The sequence below is a fragment of the Otolemur garnettii genome, unplaced genomic scaffold (assembly GCF_000181295.1).
Source record: "Otolemur garnettii isolate 467f Iridium unplaced genomic scaffold, OtoGar3 scaffold00016, whole genome shotgun sequence".
In the NCBI taxonomy this organism is placed as follows: domain Eukaryota; kingdom Metazoa; phylum Chordata; class Mammalia; order Primates; family Galagidae; genus Otolemur; species Otolemur garnettii.
The window spans coordinates 23,075,075-23,096,390 of NW_003852411.1; the positions used below are offsets into that span (position 1 = coordinate 23,075,075).

At 36.5% G+C, this 21,316-nt stretch overlaps 1 protein-coding gene across 2 annotated transcripts in view; it reads left to right on the forward strand.

The window, feature by feature from the left end:
• The window catches only part of NME7 (NME/NM23 family member 7), a 157,125-nt gene that overhangs the window by 86,052 nt on the left and 49,757 nt on the right, over positions 1–21,316 (forward strand). For both annotated transcript variants that reach the window (XM_003785720.2, XM_003785721.2), the window contains exon 10: positions 1,996–2,097. In XM_003785720.2, the coding sequence (XP_003785768.1) occupies positions 1,996–2,097 (102 nt within the window). The remainder of the gene's footprint in view (positions 1–1,995; positions 2,098–21,316) is intronic.

Here is a 21,316-nt window from a genome sequence, read left to right on the forward strand (position 1 = left end):
TAAAGAACATCCTTTAAGATTTCTTGTGATATACTGCCTCTGATGGTGAATTCTCTCAGCTCTTGTTTGTCTAAAAAAGCATTTATTTTTTCTTAATTTTTAAAAATTACTGTTTCACTGGAGTATAGAATTCTAGATTGTTTTTCTTTTTATCATCATTGTTTCGTCTTTATTTTTATTATGCTGTTATATAATGTGCCTTTTTACTGTCCTGGCTGTTTATAAGGATTTTTGGTTTTGTTTTATGCTACTTTGATCATGATGTGCCCTATTGTACTTTTCTGCCCATTTATTCTCCTTGGTTTTTGTTGGTTCTATAGGTTTATGGGTTTCAATAAATTTGAAAAACTTTTAACAATTATATCTTAAAATATTTTTTTTCTGTTCATCACCTTTTCTTCTCTTCTCGGACTCTAACTACACATGTAACAGACAACCTAACAGTGTCCTACAAGTCTTTTGTAATTTTATTTTTCATCATTGTTTTTTCTCTCCTGCTTACTTTGGAATAGTTTCTATTGCATACCTTGAAGTTTGTTCTTCTGCAGTGTCCTAGCGTATTACCCTATATACGCCCCGTCCAGTGTATTTTTCAATTTAGACATTTTAAATTTCATCTCTAGAGTTTCCATTTGGGTCTTTTTAATATCTTGGATTTTCTCCTCATCATGTCCATATTTCTTTCTGTGATTTGAACATGTGGAGCTTATTTATAATAGTTGTTCAACATTATTATGTTAATTATATTATCTGTTATTACTGTATTTATATGTATTTATACTGAGTTTTCTTCTGTTGATGGTTCATATTTTTCTACTGCTTTGCATGCCTGGTAATTATTTTATTAAATGCTGGATATTTTGAAGTTTACAGTGTTACATGGTGGATTTTGTTGTATTCCTTTAAAGAGTGCTTGACTTTGTTCTGGCACTTAGTTACTTGGGATCAGTTCAACCTTTTTGTGGCTTAATTTTAAGCTTTGTAGGATGGGTACAGAGCATCTCATAATCTAAGGCTAATTTAGGTCAACTTCTATGAAACAATATTCTTCTGAGGACTCCACTTAATGTTCCTTGTATCATATGAGGGCTTTTCACTCTGGCTGTAGAAGTACAAACTCTCCTAGTCTTGTGCCTTCTCTGTGAGTATTTGATTTACTGCTTTCTGGTGATTCTTTTCCTGGTCTCAGGTAGTTTCCTTTATATTTACTATAGATTCTTTATATTTACGACAGATTCATGTGAACTTCTTTGCAGATCCTATAGCTTACTTTTGTATAGGTCCCCTCATTCCTCCAATATTCTGCCCTGAAAATTCTAGTGAGTTGGCCACCTTGAACTCCAGTCTTTGTCTTTCCAACTGATTGAGAATGACAGACTTTGTTGTGTTTCATCCACCTGGTCTGGAAACTGCTCCTGAATACTCTGGAAACTGCCTCTAGGCAGTAAGATGGAACATTTATATAATTCATCTCTTTTGTTTCCCTTCTCTCCCTGGTTATAGTCCTGTTTTACCTAATCATCTAGTGTATGAAAGATGCAATTTCCTATATCTTGTGTAGTTTTAAATGTTTAATGTGGGAGAATAAATCTTGCCCCTGTTATTTCTTATTGCTAGAATACATATTATGACCTTAAAATGTTCTTCAGGAGAAAAACTTCAAAATTTATATTCTTAAGAATGTTATTTTGACTGTACTGTGTTCAAGGAGAGGCCTTTGAGAAGAAGATATATTAGAAAATAATTTAAATAATGGAATTGTAGGATGGTAAAACATTACATTAAAAAGTATTGGTAGAGATGAGGGAATATATCTAAAAAATATTTTTTCATGGAAAAATGGACAGAATTTGGCAACAGTTTGGTGTTTGGGATACAGATGGGAAAGACGCTGAAGATGGCTTCCACAAGATTAGTGGAATAGTTGTATATTAAAGAGAGAAGAGGTAAAAGTTTATTAAATTATTTTGTTTGTTTTATATATATATATTACAGGAGATGGTAACAGAAATGTATTCTGGCCCTTGTGTAGCAATGGAGATTCAACAGAATAATCTTACAAAGACATTTCGAGAATTCTGTGGACCTGCTGATCCTGTAAGTTATTGTTTAAAATATTAATCTAGTTTGCATTATCTATTAACTAAATATTTTAACAGGTTCTACATTTTTAGGTTGTTCTTTTAAAAAATATATAAAAGTGAATATAATATGCAAACTTTTTATTCAAAATGGGCAGAAACATTTACTGCGGAATTTTCTTTTTTTATTTCTTCTTGCTAAATTATTTAGGTAAGTAAATTTTGCAGATTTTATAAAAAATTATTTAAGGCATTATCTTTGACATAGGCTCTATAAATAAAACTCTTAAGTGTGAAAAATACTAATATGGTGACATCATATCAATATGTAAATAAATATGAGCAGTGAGACTTATATGAAGCTTGATATTCTCTAGTGTTTTCAATTTGCTTTTTCCCATGAACACTTGGTGGTGGATGTGTGTGTGTGTGTTGTGAGAAAGAGAGAGAGTAAACAGAAGGACCATTGGAATACATATGATAAGACTATAATGCAAATGTTAGAAGCTGAGTGGGATTTGGGGAAATATTGTTGATTTTAAACACTAAATTTACTGGTTCCTTTGTTTCACTCTCTCTTGAGAATAGTTTATTGAAAATAACTATCTAATTCACTTTGTTTCAGAGCATTTATTGAGTACCCTTAGATGCAAGATAGTAAGTCAACAGCATCTATTAAGAAATTGTCTTTTGTAGGGTGGCGCCTATGGCTCAGCTGGGCTTTGTGGCAGGCAACTGTAGTCCCAGTTACTTAGGAGGCTGAGGCAAGAGAATTGCCTAAGCGCAGGAGGTGGAGGTTGCTGTGACCTGTGACACCATGGCAAGGCAGTCTACTGAGGACAATAAAGTGAGACTCTGTCTCTAAAAAAAAAAAAAGAAAAAAAGATTATCTTTTGTGAAATTAAGACCAGTAGAGGAGAACAATCCACCTGTTGTCAATCATTTAAGAGTAATGCATGAAGATTTTTTAGAAAACTTACAGAACAACATACAAATGAGAATCAAAATATTGTTATTTTGGACAAAATCCAAATGTTGAAGGATTATATGATGAAGGAGCAATATATGATCTGAAGGTAATTAAGGAAATTCAGAGATATAAAAGAGGGTTTTAAAAGATGAATCAGGGCACAACAAAAATAGGAAAAGCTCTAGCATGTGTACAAAGGCAACAGTGAAGGGATTTTCAAATTTACTATAGAGTCCAGAAAGAATATTTCCTTGGCTTCAATGGAAAACGCATACTTTGAAGCACAAGGAACTATGTTGTTTTAAATAGAGGAAATATGTTGGAGAATGCTGGTAGAGATGAATATGGAATGGATTAGCCAGGAAAAGAATTGTAGATTCTATATAATTTGAATCTTACCTACCAGGCAATAGAAATTCCCTATATGTGCCTTAATTTTGACTATACCAAATTATTTCATTAATGCAACTAGTCTGGGCAAACTAAATTGGCTGAGATTAAAGGCAGAGAGGCTATACAAAGAAAGGAGCACCACTGGTGACATCAACAGAGAAAGTCAGCAGGACCTCTTTTGTATCAGGGAGAAAGAAGAATAGGTATAAATAATACATGAGGCATGTAAGAGTGATGATCACAACGTGATTATGTTGTAGAGGACACTGGGAGACAGTGGTATGATGCCGCGTGTTTACTGAACATCAATCACAAGAATTTATGAAAGGATACTTTCCAGCTAGTGACTATCAGGCATCCTCAAACTACGGCCCACAGGCCACATGCAGCCCACCTAGGACATTTATCGAGCCCACCGGATGTTTTTGCCACCTCTGCTTAGCAGTCGACTCGTCCCCAGGGCCTACAGTCCGGCCCTCCAACTGTCTGAGGGACAGTGAACTGGCCCCCTGTTTAAAAAGTTTGAGGACCCCTGGACTAGATTGAACTCAGTTTTTGCCATTTTTGACATTTTAAGTTTCTGATTTTTGTTTGATGGCTAAGAAGAATTTTTGTCCTTTTTTAAAGTATAAAGCTGATTAAAATTGTGAGCAATCAGCTGATCAAATAGGAGTAAATTCAAGCGATTAAAAGCTAGAGCAATAAAAGGAATGAGATAGGTTTGTTCTCTCATTTATTTAATAAATTTAATAAATATTCATTGAGGGCCGGGTGTGGTGGGTCATGCCTGTAAACCCAGTGCTTGGGGAGGCCGGGTGGGTGGAATGCCTGAGCTCACAGGTTTGAGAACAGCCTGAGCCAGAGCAAGACCCTATGTCTAAAAACTAGCCAGTCATTGAGGCAGGCACCTGTAGTCCCAGCTACTTGGGAGGCCGAAGCAAGAGGATCACTTGAACCAAGGAGATGGAGGTTACTGTGAGCTAAGATGCCACGGCACTCTACCAAGGGTGACTAAGTGAGACTCTGTCTGAAAAATAAATAAATAAATATGTATTGAACCTTTGAAAGTATTTGTAACTATGAAGATAGAAGCCTTGAAGAGTTTACAGCCTATAAATGGGCAACTATTAAGTGGCTAATTTTCATGTGCTATGGCAATTGCTTTGTTAAATATTTTCAGATACTATGGAAACCCAGAATTATATGTCTTAGGTTGAAGATGAGTGATGGTATGGTTTGACGTGTTCCCCAAATTCGTATGTTGATGATATTTAGAGGTGAGGCCTTTCGGAGATAGTTAGGATTAGATAAGGTCATCAGGATGGGGTCCCCATGACTTTCTTTTTTCTTATTGCCCCAGGTTAATTTGAGGTTACAATGTTTGCATTTTTTAGGTAAAGTCCCCCTTATAATTGTGTTCCTGCCTCCAAGAGGTGTGCCGTACCCCATAACGTTGTGCCTATTAAGTGGGAGCACACCCTTCCCTCTCCCTCTTCTCTTCTCCCCACTCTCTCGTTCTCCCACCCCCACCCTCCACCTTGAATTGATTTGAGTTTGTGGGCATGTATTAGATTGTCTACTGGCTTCGTATTAGTATTGAGTACGTTGGATTCTTGCACCTCTATTCTTGTGATGCTTTAGTAAGAAGAATGTGTTGCACCTCCATCCAGGTTAATACAAAAGATGTAAAGTCGCCATCCTTTTTAATGACTGAATAGTACTCCATGGTATATGTATAAGAACTGGTAGCTTTCTTTTTTTTTTTTTCTTTGAGACATAGTCTCACTTTGTCACCCTCAGAAGAGTGCCATGACATCATAGCTCACAGCAACCTCAAATTCTTGGGCTCAAGCAATCCTCTTGCCTCAGCTTCCTGAATAGCTGGGACTATAAGCCCATACCACAATGCCCAGATGTTTTTTTTTTTTTGTCATTTTTTTTTTTAATATTTCAGGCTCCTTTATTCCATGAATATTTACAGAACATCAACTATAGGCAAAACATTGACATAATCATTGAAGATAACATTGGGACAAATGTATCAATTTTATAAGGAAACAAAAGCATTATCTACAAATCAATTATGAGATAAGTATACCCATTACCACCACTCCTAGTAAAGTTGAAGATCCTAACTAGTACAATTATGATAATTTAAAAATCCCAATAGTTTGTAAAAAAAAGTACAAATTTCATTACTTCCAAGTTACCAAGTTACTTGCAAGTTACCAAAAACAATAGAAAAATTCAGTGATATCGCTAACTTCAAAATAACTACACAAAATCAATTATATTCCTATATAAAAAAGAATTATAAAATAATATTAGAAAAAGAAAGATAGCATTGTATCAGCAACCAAAATAGAAAGTACCTATCAATATAGCTTACCTGTACAATTATTTTTGGATACATAATCATTTACTACTTGTTTGTTACAGAATACACAAGACAAAATACAAATAGCAAACAAATTTTTTACTTATTATGTTTTTACCAAAGTCTAAAAAAAAATAGACGACTAATATATATAAATAAAAGTAAAATATAATTTCTAAAAAACAAACAAAAAAAAAAACAACAGATCACGCCAAGTCTTATAGACAGTAGAAATAGAAATACTTCAAAATCATTCTACTTAGTCTGGATACCCTTGATAGTAAAATTAGAAAAAATATTATAAAGGGGAAATTATAGACATATTTCACTGATGAATAAGGATACAATATGAAAACAACATATTGACATGTTGAATTAAAAATTGATGTTTAAGTAATATATGATGGCAGCCGAGTAGCAGCTTCTGTGTAACCGGGCGCAGTGAGAAGGGGGAGAGAAGATTCCAAGCATCTCTGGCGGTGGGTTTTGCCCAGAGACTGTCCTCTGGTGACCCAGGAAGTCAGTGCCAGACTTTAGAACCCCACAAGGATGTCAAAAGCAGTGGAAAACCGGCAAGTAGTGGGTGCCTGTTTGTTCAGTCGGAGGCTGCCTGCAGCTGTACCTATAGCAACAACGAGACTACAAGCGGGAAGAGCCTTGCCTGGGGGCTGTTTTGGTTTATCTGGACTTGGGCACTCCATTGAACTGCTTTGGGAGACCTGGGGCCAGTGTGCGGATGACTTTGGGCACTGTCTGGGCCCCCACGGACTGAGCCACTGAGCCGGTAAGGAGCTAATGCCCAGATACTGCGGGGGAACTGCTTCTGCGTGGTGCAGCGTGGGGATCCTCCAGGAGTCCTGGGGCAAGTAATCTAGTAACTGAGCTGCCCAAAGGCGGGAGCTGTGACGCTGGAGAAGTGTGGAGATCCAGGTGTTTGGCAGATTAACACCCTTGGCCCTCAGGGGCATTGAGGGAAACTGGATTTGGCGCATTGGATAAGCAGGCAGCCACGTCAGGAGAGTGCCCAGCTGTTTTTTAGCGATGGGATCTCTCTTTTTCTCAGGCTGTTATTGGAACTTGTGAGCTTAAGCAATCCACCTGCCTCAGCCTCCCAGAGTGCTGGGATTACAGGTGTAAACCACCATGCCTGGCCTTAGAACTAGTAGCTTTCTAGGAAGGGGAAACAAGACCTGAGCTGATAGGCGCACTCTTGCCCTCTTGCTGTGCGATGCCCTCCATCATGACATGACACAGTAAGAAGGCCCTCACCAATGCCAGTGCCATGCTCTTGGACTTCCCTCCCTCCAGAACTTAAGAAATAAATTTGTTTTCTTTATAATATACCCAGTTTCAGGTAGTCAGTTATAGCAACAGAAAACAGACTAAGATAGGTGACAAGGGTCAAGGGAGACTTCTTGAAGAACATATTTGAGTTAAATGGTGGGAAATGCATAGAACTTAGCTTAGTGAAGAAGGTGGAATGATATGGTTAAAGTTATGGATGTCTCAAACAGCATCCCTTTGGGGCTGCAGCAAGCTCTTTGTTATTGCTGGAGCTAAAGTATAGGGTGGGGAAGAACAGAGGATGAGGTCATTGGGGAGGAACTGGGGAGGAACCAGGTAAGTGATCATAGAAGGAAGAATTCTGAAGAGGAAGATCGACTTTTTTGGTAGGTATTTATTCATACTCAATGAACATTTATGAGTAGATAGTATGTGAAAGGCTCACTTATATGTCCTATGCCTGGGGCATAATAAAGATGTCTAGAATAAGTTATCTTTCCTTAAGGAGCTTATAATGTCATGATAGCTCAATTTGGAAACTCTTTCAGAGCTCCAGGTCTTGCCTCATTAAGCATGGTTGGAATTACTTCACTGTGGGTTTTTTTTTTTCCATTTTAGTTGTTTATGAGCCCCTTAGAGCATTATAGAAGTCACATTGCAGGAGTTTTAAAATTTGGAACTAATTTAACATGTAAAATGTTAATGGTTGTCTTTGGGAGGCAGAATTATGACAGTATTTTAGTTCTACTGTCTTGTATTTTACACATTTTCATTAAGGTGTTTATATTACTTTTATAATAAAAAAAATACTTTTTTTTTGCTTTAATGGACTTTATTAAAAATTTTTAAATTTTTAAAAAAATTTTACAATATTGCAAGGGCACATACATTTTGATTACATAAATTGTTTTTGTATGTTTTAGGTCAAAGTTGTAAGTGTTCCTTTCACCCAGAATATGTGCATTACACCAGTTTGGTGTGACTTCACCTACCCCCACACTTAATATCCTTTGAGTTTTACTTCTGTGTATGTACATAAGTATTGATTGACTAGTTCCAATTTAGTGTGGAGTACATGTGGTGTTTGTTTTTCTATTCTTGTGATACTTTGCTTAGAAGAATGGTCTATAATTCCACCCACATTGTTACAAAAGATACTAGATCATGATCTTTTTTTAATGGCTGAATAGTGTGATGCTGGTGTGGATGAGAGAAAGCAACACTCATTCACTGCTGGTGGGATTGCAACCTAGTACAAGCTCTATAACAAGTAGTATGGACGTACCTTAAAGACCTAAAAGTAGACCTACCTTTTGATCCAGCAATCCCACTACTAGGCATTTACCCAAAGGAAAAAAAAGACATGTGCATCCAAATGTTTATAGCAGCACAATTCCCAAAGATGTGGAAACAAGTGCCCATCAATACATGAATGGATTGATAGATTGTGGTATATGTATACCAAATCTACTAAGTGTAGAGTATAAATGTCATAACACAATAATTAAGAAATTGCACTGAAGACTATGTTAACCAGTTTGTTGTATTTCAAATTGTATATAAACCAGCACATTGTACCCCATAAATGCCTCAAAGTACACAACGATGATTTAATAAAAAAAAAAGAAAAAGGGTGGCACCTGTGGCTCAAAGGAGTAGGGCGCCAGCAGGTTCAAACCCAGCCCCAACCAAAAAAAAAAAAAACCAAAAACTGCAAGAAAAAATAGAAAAATACTTTTTATTTTATAAGAAAGTCTAAAAGTTAATGAACTTTTAAAGGAGGAGGCATATACTTATTAGAACTGATTCTCTTTTTGAGTCTCAGGATCCTGAATTATATGTTATTTCTAACTGCAGATCCAGGGTGTCAAGCGGGACCACACATCTTTGATGAGTGGTTTCATAGTAGTTACAGTCAAACTGTACTTTGAGGACAATAAAATCTCATTCCCTTTGGTCTCCTATTGCCTTAGATTGATTTCCTTTCTCTCTCCCTTCCCCCCCCCCCTTTTCTCACTACCCCTCTAACAAATAAGTATTGAATGGTTATTCTGTGCCGGCCATGCTAGCTGCTCCTCGGTTTATATTAATGATCAGACAAATATGGCAAATATAGTCTTTTTCTTTGCAGAAAAAAGACTGTCTAGCTCTAGCAGGAGATAGAATTGCTAATTAAGTAGCAATCTTACTTTAAATTGCAAGTTTTCCAATCTACCCATCTATTTCATTATCTCAACATAATTCAGAAATCCATTTCTTTATTGCCTAGTCCTTCCTGTATCTAAAGAAATATCTGGAATTATAGTAGGTGTAAATATAATTAATTCTTGGGAGACTGCGAGATCATGCAATAAAGACTTGGTGAATTAATGAATCGACTGGCTATTTTTAATATATACTTAACTTTACTACCTTATTGTTTAAGTGTATTTTTTCTACCAAAAACGATCCAACTTTTTTTCTTTATTCTTTTCTTCGATCTACAACTAATTTATAAATTGGTTCAAAGGAAGGTTCAGTGTAGCCGTGCCCACTTTGTACCTGTATCTGTCACAGATTGACATCGGTCCATCACTGATGTCTGTGCTGTTAGCAGATTGGGCGTCTCCATGCTCTCATAGCTGGAAGGATCGCTCACAATGGGTGAATACAGTTTCTTTCAGTCTCCCTACGAGTATTCACAGAGGAGACTAGTATACAAGACAATTCGTTAGGGTGTGGGGAAACAGTAAACTTTTCACTTCTATAAAAAAGAGATTAAGTTATAATAAAACATCCAGCGGGAACTGATAAGAGTATGTTTTATAATCTATTGAAATATATAAATATTTTGTCGTAATTACATATTTCACTGATAAGGGTGATTAAAAACTTTTGGAGGCCCACTGCACAGAGTAGAAAAAGCATCCCACGTTTATTTATAATTAGAAGTGCATTCACTCAGTACACCATCACCTGCAGAAAATAAATCCGCCTAAGCAGAAAACTCATTCCAGATTTGCCTCTGGAAGAGGTTTTGATTGTACCTCCCAAAGAATTTCGCTGTTGAATGGGCTGGCAGTTTTCCTTCTGAGCCATTAGGAAACTCTCAGAGTCACCAAAGAAGTGGTAAACTGTCTGAAAAATTGTGCAGAACATGTTTGTTCTTGGACTGGTGGAACTGACAAGCCAAAATATAGCCTGACATAGATATGCCTTGTTTTCTGAGAAATGTGTTCCTGCGACATTTCAGTAAATCACATAACTTAAAATGTAAAGGATCTTATTTACTGGAACCTGAATATTTTTGCAAAGTGAATAGTCACCCTCTTCTGCCTCTTCATCCCCAGTGCTGCTTAGTTTATTGCATAGCCTCACTGTTACTATTAGCTCTTAAATTTTCTGATTGGCAGCGTCCTTCTCTTCATGTACATCTTTAACATTCCTGATGCAGCACTCTTCCTAAAATAACAACTTTTCTCAGCGTAATACCTAGCAGTGGCTCCCTGTCGCTTACAGTTAACAGATAAAAGCGTACCTTACATAGGAAGCCATTCACAGTCCTCCGTGATCCAGCTCTGCCTACTTCTAGCCTCATTTCTCGCTGCATTTTTTTTTTTTTTGCTTCTCCTCTGCCCTTTACATTTGCACTCTAACCTCCAGTAATATCAAACTGTTTATTCTTCCTTAAAACTAGTGTCCATTTTCATTCTCTCCCTGCTTTTCTGTTTCTATGTGCTTCTTATCTTGGCAGAGACTTTGCTTAAGCATCTGGGAATTGTTTCTTGGTCATTCCACCCTTGGAACATTAAGTGGCTACTTCCTCTTTTGTACCTTACTGATTATTTTTTTAACTTTTAAAACATTTTTTTAAAACTTTACCATCTATCTACTCTTTAAACACCTTCCTTAAGATTGTGTTTTATTTGGCTTAATATTTCTAGTATGTAGCTGAGTACTTGGAAACCACTTTTTTTTTTTGAGACAAAGTATTAACTCTGTCACCCTGATTGTGGTGTCATACCTCACGGCAACCTCAATCTCTTGGGCTCAAGAGATCCTCATGTTCAGCCTCCCGAGTATTTGGGCCTACAGACACCTGCTACAATGCCCAGCTAGTTTTTCTGTTTTTATTAGAGACAGGATCTTGCTTTTGCTCACTCTAGTCTCTTGAACTCAGGCGATACACTCACCTTGGCCTCCCAGGGTGCTAGGATTACAGGCGCGAACCACTGCACCAGCCTTGAAACCACTTCTTGATGGTGGAACAAATGAATGGAAGAGTATGTCTAGAGTCATCTGCTAAACAAGTGAGATTTTTCAAAACTGAATATGGTTCCATTAAAAAAAAAAAACCACTCAGGATTTCCCTGACACAGAATAAATCTTACAGGTTGGATGGTTTTAGGTCAGTCCTATCTAATACAGATGTAAAATAAGCCACATAAACAGGGTGTGCCAAAGGTTTCCCCATGAAGTCACCATACATAGAGAAAATGGGGAATTGTAGCTAAATATTAATAAAATATTCATTACAAAATTGCACAAATTATTTATAAAATGTTCTCTATGTGTTGGCCATTTCTTTTGTTCTTTTTTTTTTTTTTTTGAGACAGAGCCTCAAGCTATCCCCCTGGGTAGAGTGCTGTGGCATCACCACTCACAGTAACCTCTAACTCCTGGGCTCAAGTGAGGCTCCTGCCTCAGCCTCCCAAGTAGCTGGAACCATAGGTGCCCGCACAACACCTGGCTATTTTTTGGTTGCAGCTGTCATTGTTGGTTTGGCAGGCCTGGACCGAATTCTAACCCACCAACTTAGGTGTATGTGGCTGGCACCTTAGCCACTTGAGCCACAGGCGCCAAGCCATGTTGGCCATTTCTTTGTAAAATTTTATAATGATACTCTGTAAATAAAGGTACATTTAGCTATCATTTCCTGTTTTCCCTTTGTATGACAACTTTATGGGTGACCTTTGAGACACCCTGTAGAATATAATACATCTGAAATTTTCGGCTCAGCGCCTGTGGCTCAAGTGGCTAAGGCGCCAGCCATATACACCTAAGGTGACGGGTTTGAATCCAGCCCGGGCCCGCCAAACCGACAATGATGGCTGCAACCAAAAAAAATAGCCGGGCATTGTGGCAGGTGCCAGTGATCCCAGCTACTTGGGAGGCTGAGGCAGGAGACTCGCTTGAGCCCAGGAGTTGGAGGTTGCTGTGAGCTGTGATGTCACAGCACTCTACCCAGGGGGAAAGCTTGAGGCTCTGTCTCAAAAAAAAAAAGAAATTTTCTAGTAGTCACATTAAAATAACTAAAGAGAAACAAGTGACATTAATTTTAACATATATTTAATTTAACTTAATATGAGGTTGGACAATTAAGTTTGTGAACTCATCCTAGAAAAAATGCTGGGTTGCCTCATTGCTAACTAAATATCACTAGGGTCACCTTTGAAGCACTCCCCTTTGCCATCTGGTGAACATAGTGATATTCAGCAATGAGGTAATGTAGCACTTTTTCTAGGATGAATTTGCTAACTTAATTGTCAGAACTGTGCTACAACGACTTTTTGTAGAAAAAAAAGAATTCCAAGATTGTTTTGAAGGGTGGACTTAGGTGCTGGTATTGGTGCATAGCTTCCCAAGGGGAGGACCCCAAAGGTCATCATAGTGATATTCAGCAGTGAGGGATGTAGCACATTTTCTAGAATGAATTTGCAAACTTAATTATACAACCTCATGTATGCAAAATATAATAAAGATATACTCAATATAAAAATTGTTAATGGAATTTTTATAATCTTGTTCTTTTTTTTACTGCTTGAAATTTGTCATGCAATTTACATTTAGAATGCATCTGAATTCAAAGTAGGCATGCATCAAGTGCTTCATAGCCACTGTGGCCACCCTCTTGGACAGTGCAAATCTAGGACATTCCAGTGGGCCTAACTTAGGAAAATAGAAGCCTTCGCCATGGTCTGAGTTTATTGGAGTGTTACACTTGGTTTTGTTGTCAGAGCAAGTTATAATATTGCTTAGTTTTGATTCTCTGATGTGTATTTCTCACAGGTTTATCTTTTTCAACTTTACTGAGGTATAATTGATAAAGATAATTATAGAGTTTCAGGTGTGCAATATGATGACTTGAGACACATATATATTTTGAGACACATATATATTGTGGAATGGGTATCACAGTCAAGTTAGTCAATACATCCATCACCTCACATTTTTGTGTGTGGCAATTACATTTAAGAGCTCCTCTCTGTGGGATAACAAAACAAAACCAGTTCCCCCAGTTTTTACACCACAATAATCAACACAGAAGACTTCTGTGACCTCTGGTCATCGAAAGTATGTGGGGCTTTGCCCTCAGCAACAGCCAATCAGTTCTGCAGCTATTCTTTAGGAGACCACAAGTAGGTATCCTTTAATTCAATTCCTTCTGACTCTGCCTACATGGAGATAGCATCATCCTACAGGTTGAGGGCTTGGTCCCACATGACTGCCCCCCACTTCCTGTGCTAGTTGCAAGCCCCAAACTGTTTCAGCTGTGCCCCTCACTGACTGGATATAAATTGGTGTTTTCCTGGACCCCCACGTTGGGTTCAGCTCACAGAACTCAGGGAAACTCTTAATGTTTACTGATTTATTAAGAGGGTTGCCACAAAAGATACCATCAAAAGATGAAGAGATGCATGTGGCACCCTATGAGAAGGGTTGAGGAGCATCTGTGCTCTCTCTGGGTGGCCACCTTTCAGGAACCTCCAAATGTTCAGCTGTCCCGAAGCCCTCCACACTCTGCCTTTGAGATTTTAATGGAGGCTTCATTACTGAGGCGTGATTGTTTAAATCATTGGTCACTGGTGATCAGCTTAACCATCAGCTTCTTTCATCAGAGGTTAGGAGGTGGGGCTGAAAGTCCCAATCCTCTGATCATGTCTTAGTCTTTCTTAAAGCTCCCTAGGAGATGTTAGCAACCAATCATTAGCATGTATTAGCATATACCAAAGCATGTTATCATTATGACTATTCCAAGGATTTTCAGAGTTGTATGCCAGAACTTATTTTACAATATTACACCTCTCTTAGCAAACTTCAGTATTCAATACAGTATTGTAACTATCATGATGCTCTTATTAGATGCCCAGAATTTAGTTATCTTCTACATGGAAGTTTATACCCTTTGACCATCATCTCCCCATGTCCTCCATCTGTCAGGCTCTAAAATTACTATTCTACTCTCAGTTTCAATTACCATGGATTCAGCTTTTTTAGACTACACATATAAGCAGGATCATACAGTATTTGTCTTTGGCTTATTTCATTTAGCATAATGAAATTTGATTTTATATGGTTATATAATAATCCATTTGTGTTTGTGTGTGTATGTATATTTGCTTTATCCCTTCATCTGTCTAATCCATTCACCTGCCTTGGTTTATCTTAAAAACTACTATCTTGCTTCCCAGTTGTGCTCCTACTAAAGCTCAAAATAAGATGCTAAGCTAATGTTCAGCAAGCTGGTAAAAATGAGTCATCTGTTTTTTGGGAACAGTTTGACATTGGCCCCATCACTTCTTTTCACAAGAAAATAAGTAAGACCTTTGTTATGTTGATTCAGTCCTTGAAAAAGTTACTAAGTCTTTTTTCTTTCTCTTTAATGAAATTATCCTGAGCAGCAGACTACCAAATGCCTGATGTCTTCTTTCCTAGTCAGAGGATCTTTGGTTTAAGAAATTAACTTGCACTTCTCATTTTATGAAATGGCCAAAAATTCTAACAAAAGCTTTAGGGTTTTCCAAATGAATAAAGGAGCCTGGAGGACTTGGAGAAGCCACCACAGGTTTCACAGTCATGTTTAAACAAGACTGTCCCCTTCTTGACCAGGCTCAGAGAACACTTTAGAAAAGGAGCCACCAATCTTTTTAAATGCACTAGTGATGAAGAACAATTTTTAGGCTGCCTATGCTATTGATTTTTATTACATGATCTATTAAAAGATACGCCATGGACAGTAGGGAGAAACACACATCTGTGTGTTCACTGCCACCAGTCAGTATCTTACATAGGGAATGAACATGAGGAATAGGAAAATCCAGAGAGTCTGTTAACTGAAGGTTACTTAATTGAACTTGCACTGCGTATGTGCATACATCTTCTTCTAAGAAAATGTTGCAGTTTTTATGAGACAGCTTTATAGATGTCAGGCGGATGGATCTCTTTTAGCCAGAGCTAAACCTAAATCTCTCTGGACAGTCAACCAGTGAAAATGCAGGGGCGTTTCTTCTGTTCTTGTTCTCTTCCTTTCTTTAGTATTTAAGATATTTAAAGATGATGAGTTGGTTGTAGTTCCCTACTTGATGAAGACAAAGAAAAAAAATTCATGGGGAACAATGCACAGAAAAAATTCTCATTTCACATAACGTACAGTCAGGTTGACTGATTAGGGAAATATATGTTAAAATAGAAGGATACAATTTTTTAAACCAGTGACATTGACAAAATTTAAAAAGAGATAAAATCCAGCATTCTCAACAACAGTATGGTAGAACAAGCACTCAGTTGTAGTACTATGAGTGAGATTGTTTTCATTCTTATACGATTGATTCATCATTTTCAGTAGTTATATTCTGTAAAGTCATCATGAACAATGAACTGGTGACCACCCAGCTGTTGCCCCTGGGGGATACAGGGTTGGGTTCCTGTGGACTTCTGGTGATATGTGCATAGCCTTACTTTATGTGTGCTTCTGTTTAGAGACACCTTATTTAATATGTATTCAATAATGTCAAACTCATGGCTAACATTACTATAACTTATGTCTAGATAATGCTTAGATTATGCAGGCATTTTCTCCATAAAGTGCTTCATGCATTCTTGTACTTAGGACTCTTGAGAGCACTTAGGCACTGTGTTTGAGGATTGTTTTAAATGGCAGAATCACCAACAAAAAGCACAAAAATGTTAAAAATGTGGCACTAAGTCCATTGTAAAAAGGATACTTATTTAAAGTAAAAATTAAAACGAGAAATCAGTGTTACCTTACTCTGCCTTACCTAGTGACTTGCATATTAGGTAAACTCTAAACTTTTGCTGGTCTATGCATGTTCACCTCATGGCCACAAATATGCTGTTAGAGTTTGTTTGGGAGTTACCAAATAAATTGTATCAAGTAGGTAAATTTGGAAATATGGAATCCACAAACAACAAGATTGACTATATTTTCTGCATTTTGTTTTTTTGAGACAAAGTCTCACTCTGCTGCCCTGGGTAGAGTGCCATGGCATGACAGCTCACAGCAACTTCAAAGTCTTGGGCTCAGGTGATCCTCTTGCCTCAGCCTCCTGAATAGCTGAGACTGCAGGTGCCTGCCATTATGCTTGGCTATTTTTAGAGATGGGATCTTGCTTTAGCTGAGGCTGGTCTCAAACTCCTGAGCTCAGGCAATCCACCCACCTCAGCATCCCGGAATGCTAGGATTATAGGTGTATATTTTCTACATTTTAAACAATGAATTGAATGACTTTGATAAAGAAAAATAATTTTTAAAAATAGCAATGCCTGTTTAATAAATTACCTGGGGTAAAAACAGATTTTCTTGAAGAGTAGGTGATACGAAGGGATTTAATACAGCTAGCTCAAAAAACTACAAAATGCATGCTGCAAAATACATTTCAAAGTAACTGTTTATCTTGGATTTCTTTTGTTTTGGTGTTAAATACAACTCCAAAATTTGTCAAAAGTAGTAACTCTTTGTAAATCTAAAAAGTTGAAACAATGTGACCTAAGGGAGAGTAACAGCAAAGCATTTGACAGTAAATTACTGAGTAAAATATCTTATAATTTTTCAATGAAAAGTAAAGCTTTATTCAAATAAAATATTACTGAATCAGTAACAATATTTTCCTGAAAAGGCAGAATATGTAAACTTGCATTCAGAGATTTGGATTTTTATATATCCTTTTCTTGTATGATGTGGATTTTTCAACTAAATTAACTTCAAATGAAAATTATTTTTTTCCTTTATGATTGTTCCAGCCGTAGATATCAGGATTGAGATCCGAACCTTAATGGTGTTGCTCTCACGTTCATGTCTTTAACAGCATGATGTTTTATTACATGTCCAGGAGACCCTCTCCCCGGATTACCAGGGCATAAAACTTGTAAAGCTAATGACTTTTGAAACTTAAATACAGAAATATTTTCTTCTCTGTCAAGTTTTAAAAGTGGAGATTGCATAATCTTTTTCTGAGTGATTTATTTAGCTATAAGATGATCCAAAAATAACAAGATAAATGTTAGTATTTGCCTCACATTACATATATATCATCATTGTTTATATAATGGATAGAATGTCAGAACCCAGGAAAACATTAAATAATTGAATTAAAGACAAAAGAAACTATTTAAGCCTCTAGACATGACATACTGTATATATTGGAACAATGTACAGCCTTTTAAATACCACTTTTAATAGGTACATGATGAATAATGCTTATGGTTAATTCATTCACGAAAGTATTTCTTATATTTTTATATTTTTTTAGAGACACAGTCTTGCTGTGTCCCCCAGGCTGGTATACAGTGGTATTATCATAACTCACTACATAGCTCACTACTTAAACGCCTAGGCTCAAATGATCCTCCCACCTCAGTCTCATGAGTAACTAGGGCTACAGGTATGCACCACCGTACCTAGTTAATTTTTAAAATTTTTTCTAGAAATAGGGTCTTGCTATATTGCTTAGGCTAGTATAGAACTCCTCGCCTCAAGCAATTCTCCTATCTGAGCCACCCAAAGTGCTGGGATTATAGGTGTAAGCCACCAAACGTTTAAGATAAATTTGAGCCTTCAAATTTATCTTAAACATTACTGCATCAATTATGGTAATTATATACTCTCTCAGAGTCTTCCATGCAATTCATTATGCTATGATAAACTGTGAAATTAAAAAAAGAAAAGAAAGGGAAACTTTGAGATATTAAAGAATTTAAGATGATCTACATAAGGGCTTCAATAGACCAGGGTAAGAGTTAGCCCCATGAGCCAGAGTAGGCCTGGAAATCTTAATTAAGCTTGGCCCATAGACAAAGGGGAAGCCCCATGAGTCAAGAGGAGCTAAGCAGAAACAGGGAGAATAATTTGGCTTGCTTAACTGATGATGCTTGTTCAGTGTATGATTCTCAAGGAGTATCATGTTGCCCCTTGATTACAGAACCTCCTCCCCAACCCCTTCATTCTTTTCTTCTCATTTTATTTGTGATTATAACATAGCTAGCTGAGAAAAATCTGTCATTGCCTAGTAATATACAGTTCTTGTTTGGGCACATTGCATAAAAAAGTATACTCTTTTACTCTAAATGATGAAGTGCAGTATGAGGACTGTAAAATGTAATAGAACCTCTGTAAGTTGACCACTCAGGGGACTGTAACAAACTGGTCTACACATGGAGGAGGTCAACATAAGGAATTAGGCCTACTGTACCTCTATATATATGTGGTGCGTGTCTGGGCTATGAAAATTATTAAGGCCTTTAAGCCTTATTAATTAACATAATTTACTGCTAAGAATTGTGACACTGAGATGTCAACTTAAGGAGGTGACTAATATCAACTATGGAGGTCCTACTATATATATATGTTTATATTATACTCTATAGACATGTCTATATTATCATATTATACCATATTTTTTATATATATATATTCTGCTTTTAGTACATTAGGAACCCCTTGGTGATGAAAAAGTTCTTGAATATGTCTGTCTTATTTTGTTCTTAGAGAAAGTAGAGCCTTGGCAATGATGAGTTCCTATACAGCTCCTTCAGTGTTTTAAATTTTATTGAATTTTTTTCTTAAGTTTTGTAAAAACCAAAAATGCTATATTTCACCCTACTAGAACCAACAGATGTTGCTTTCTTATTAGTTCTGCTTTGGAGATTTAGAAGTGGGTAGAATTAGTTGATTAAAATTCAAAAACAAATGGACCATGAAAACACATTCCTTAAAACCTTACAGTACTGAAATCCAACTGACATATGTTTTTTTAAAACCTATAAATCCATGAATCTTTTCATTATTTTATTATCTCCTATAATGACTAGGATCATTAAAGGGTATGGTTAGAAACTAGTTGAGATAATTGCCAGTTTTGGCCTTTATGCCTTATTAATTAACATAATTTACTGCTAGGAATTATGACACTTACTGAGATGTCACACTTAATACTATACAGAAAGCAAATGAAATGAATTGCTGTTTGAATTATTAACAGCATAATCTCTCCAGTTTGAGAGCTACAGAAATGATTAGAATAAAAATATACTTTCCTCTTCTTTAGTAGGATTTTACTATTATCTTGGTTTAAATATAACTGTCTACATGGCCAGGCTTGGTGGCTCATGCCTGTAGTCCTAGCACATTGGGAAGCCAAGGCAGGAGGGTGGTTTGAGCCCAGGAGTTTGAGGTTCCAGTGAGCTTTGATGACGCCACTGCTCTCTAGGCCTGGAGACATACTAATGCCCTCTCAATTAATCAATCAATAAATCAGTCAGTCAGTAATCAGTAGATTTAGACTTTTATTGGAAAGTCAACTGATAATCGTTTCTTCTATTTTATCCTTCTGTTCTATTAACTTCTCCTTAAAAGTGTTCTAAAGTTTCCTTATATGTTACAAAGAAAATATGCACGGTAAGTTTGGCCCAAGGTATTTTTTTTCCATCTCTTTCATTTCTCCGATTTATTAATTGGTTCAGCTAATCAACCCATGAACCAACCCACCAATCACTAACCAACCAAACACTACAAACCTTCAAAATGCCAGGTATTCTTAGGTACTGGCAATGAAAAAATGAACAAACACCTTCCCAGAGCCAAAGGAATTTATGCCCTAGTAGAAAGAAAAAAATGTATTGTCAATATAATTGCTATGATAGACATATATACTAAATGGAAAAAAATATGATCAAATTAAGACTGACAAATACTAAGTTAAAGTTAAAATTTCTACTGCAGGTCTCTAGAACATTTTATTGCTTATACTTTTGGTCCCACATATAAGAATCCTTTACCAAATCAAATCCAAGGTCATGAATTTTTATCTCTATGTTGTCTTCTAAATGTTTCATAGTTTTAAGTCTTACTTTTTAGATCTTTGATTCACTTTGAGTTAATTTTTATATATGGTGTGAGGTAAGGCTTGAATTTCATTCTTTTGCATTGACCTAACATCATTCGTTGAAAATACTATTCTTTCCCCATTGGATGGTGTTGACACTCTTATCGAAAATTAGTTAACAATAGAAGGATAGGTTTGTTTCTAAGCTCTCAACTCTATTCCCTTGATCTATGTGAGTATTCTCATACCAGCTGTGCCTTTTTTTTCTTTTTTCTTTTTTGAGATAGAGTCTTACTTTGTTGCCTAGGCTGAAGTGCAATGGTGTCATCATAGCTTACTGCAACCTTAAATTCCTGGGCAGTTCTCCCACTGCAGCCTCTTGTGTAGCTGGGAATACAGGCACATGCCACCACTCTTAGCTAATTATTTTTTCACTTTTCTATAGAGATGAGGCATTGCTTTATTGCTCAAGAAAGTCTTGAACTCCTGGGCTCAAGTGATCATCCCACATTGGCCTCCCAAAGTCATATATATATATACATATATATAAATTTTTGAGTGATTTATTGTAATTTTGAGTAATTTGTGATTTTTAGTCATGATTATAGACTTAATTATGTATCAGAAATAATGATTCATCCAGAATAACACACTTAAATATGGATATGAAACATTCTTCACTAATAGGCAAAAGAGGAATTAAGAGTAGCATGGACAATGGAATATAGTTGTGATAATATTTCAAGGTGAGATTCTTACAGAAAATTATTTAAAAGCTTTTTGTAAACCTTTAAATAATAACCACAAAGCACCAACCAGATATCGTCTATAATTTATTTGTAGAAATCCAAATTGGTAGTTAGTTACCTTAGTTATTTGTGCTAATAGTATTTGTGTTTGAATGTCTCATTGGTGAAACCTGCCCCCCCATTTATAGTTGCACACCCTGACAGTCTCAATGGCTTTTCCTACCCTATTTTGTTTTACTTTTTTCTGTAATAAACATTATCTTCTACACACACTATACCATTTACTTACTGAACACATTTAGTTTTTGTTTCCTCATACTAGCATGTAAACTCAAGGAAGAGAAGGATTTTTGTTCTTTCAC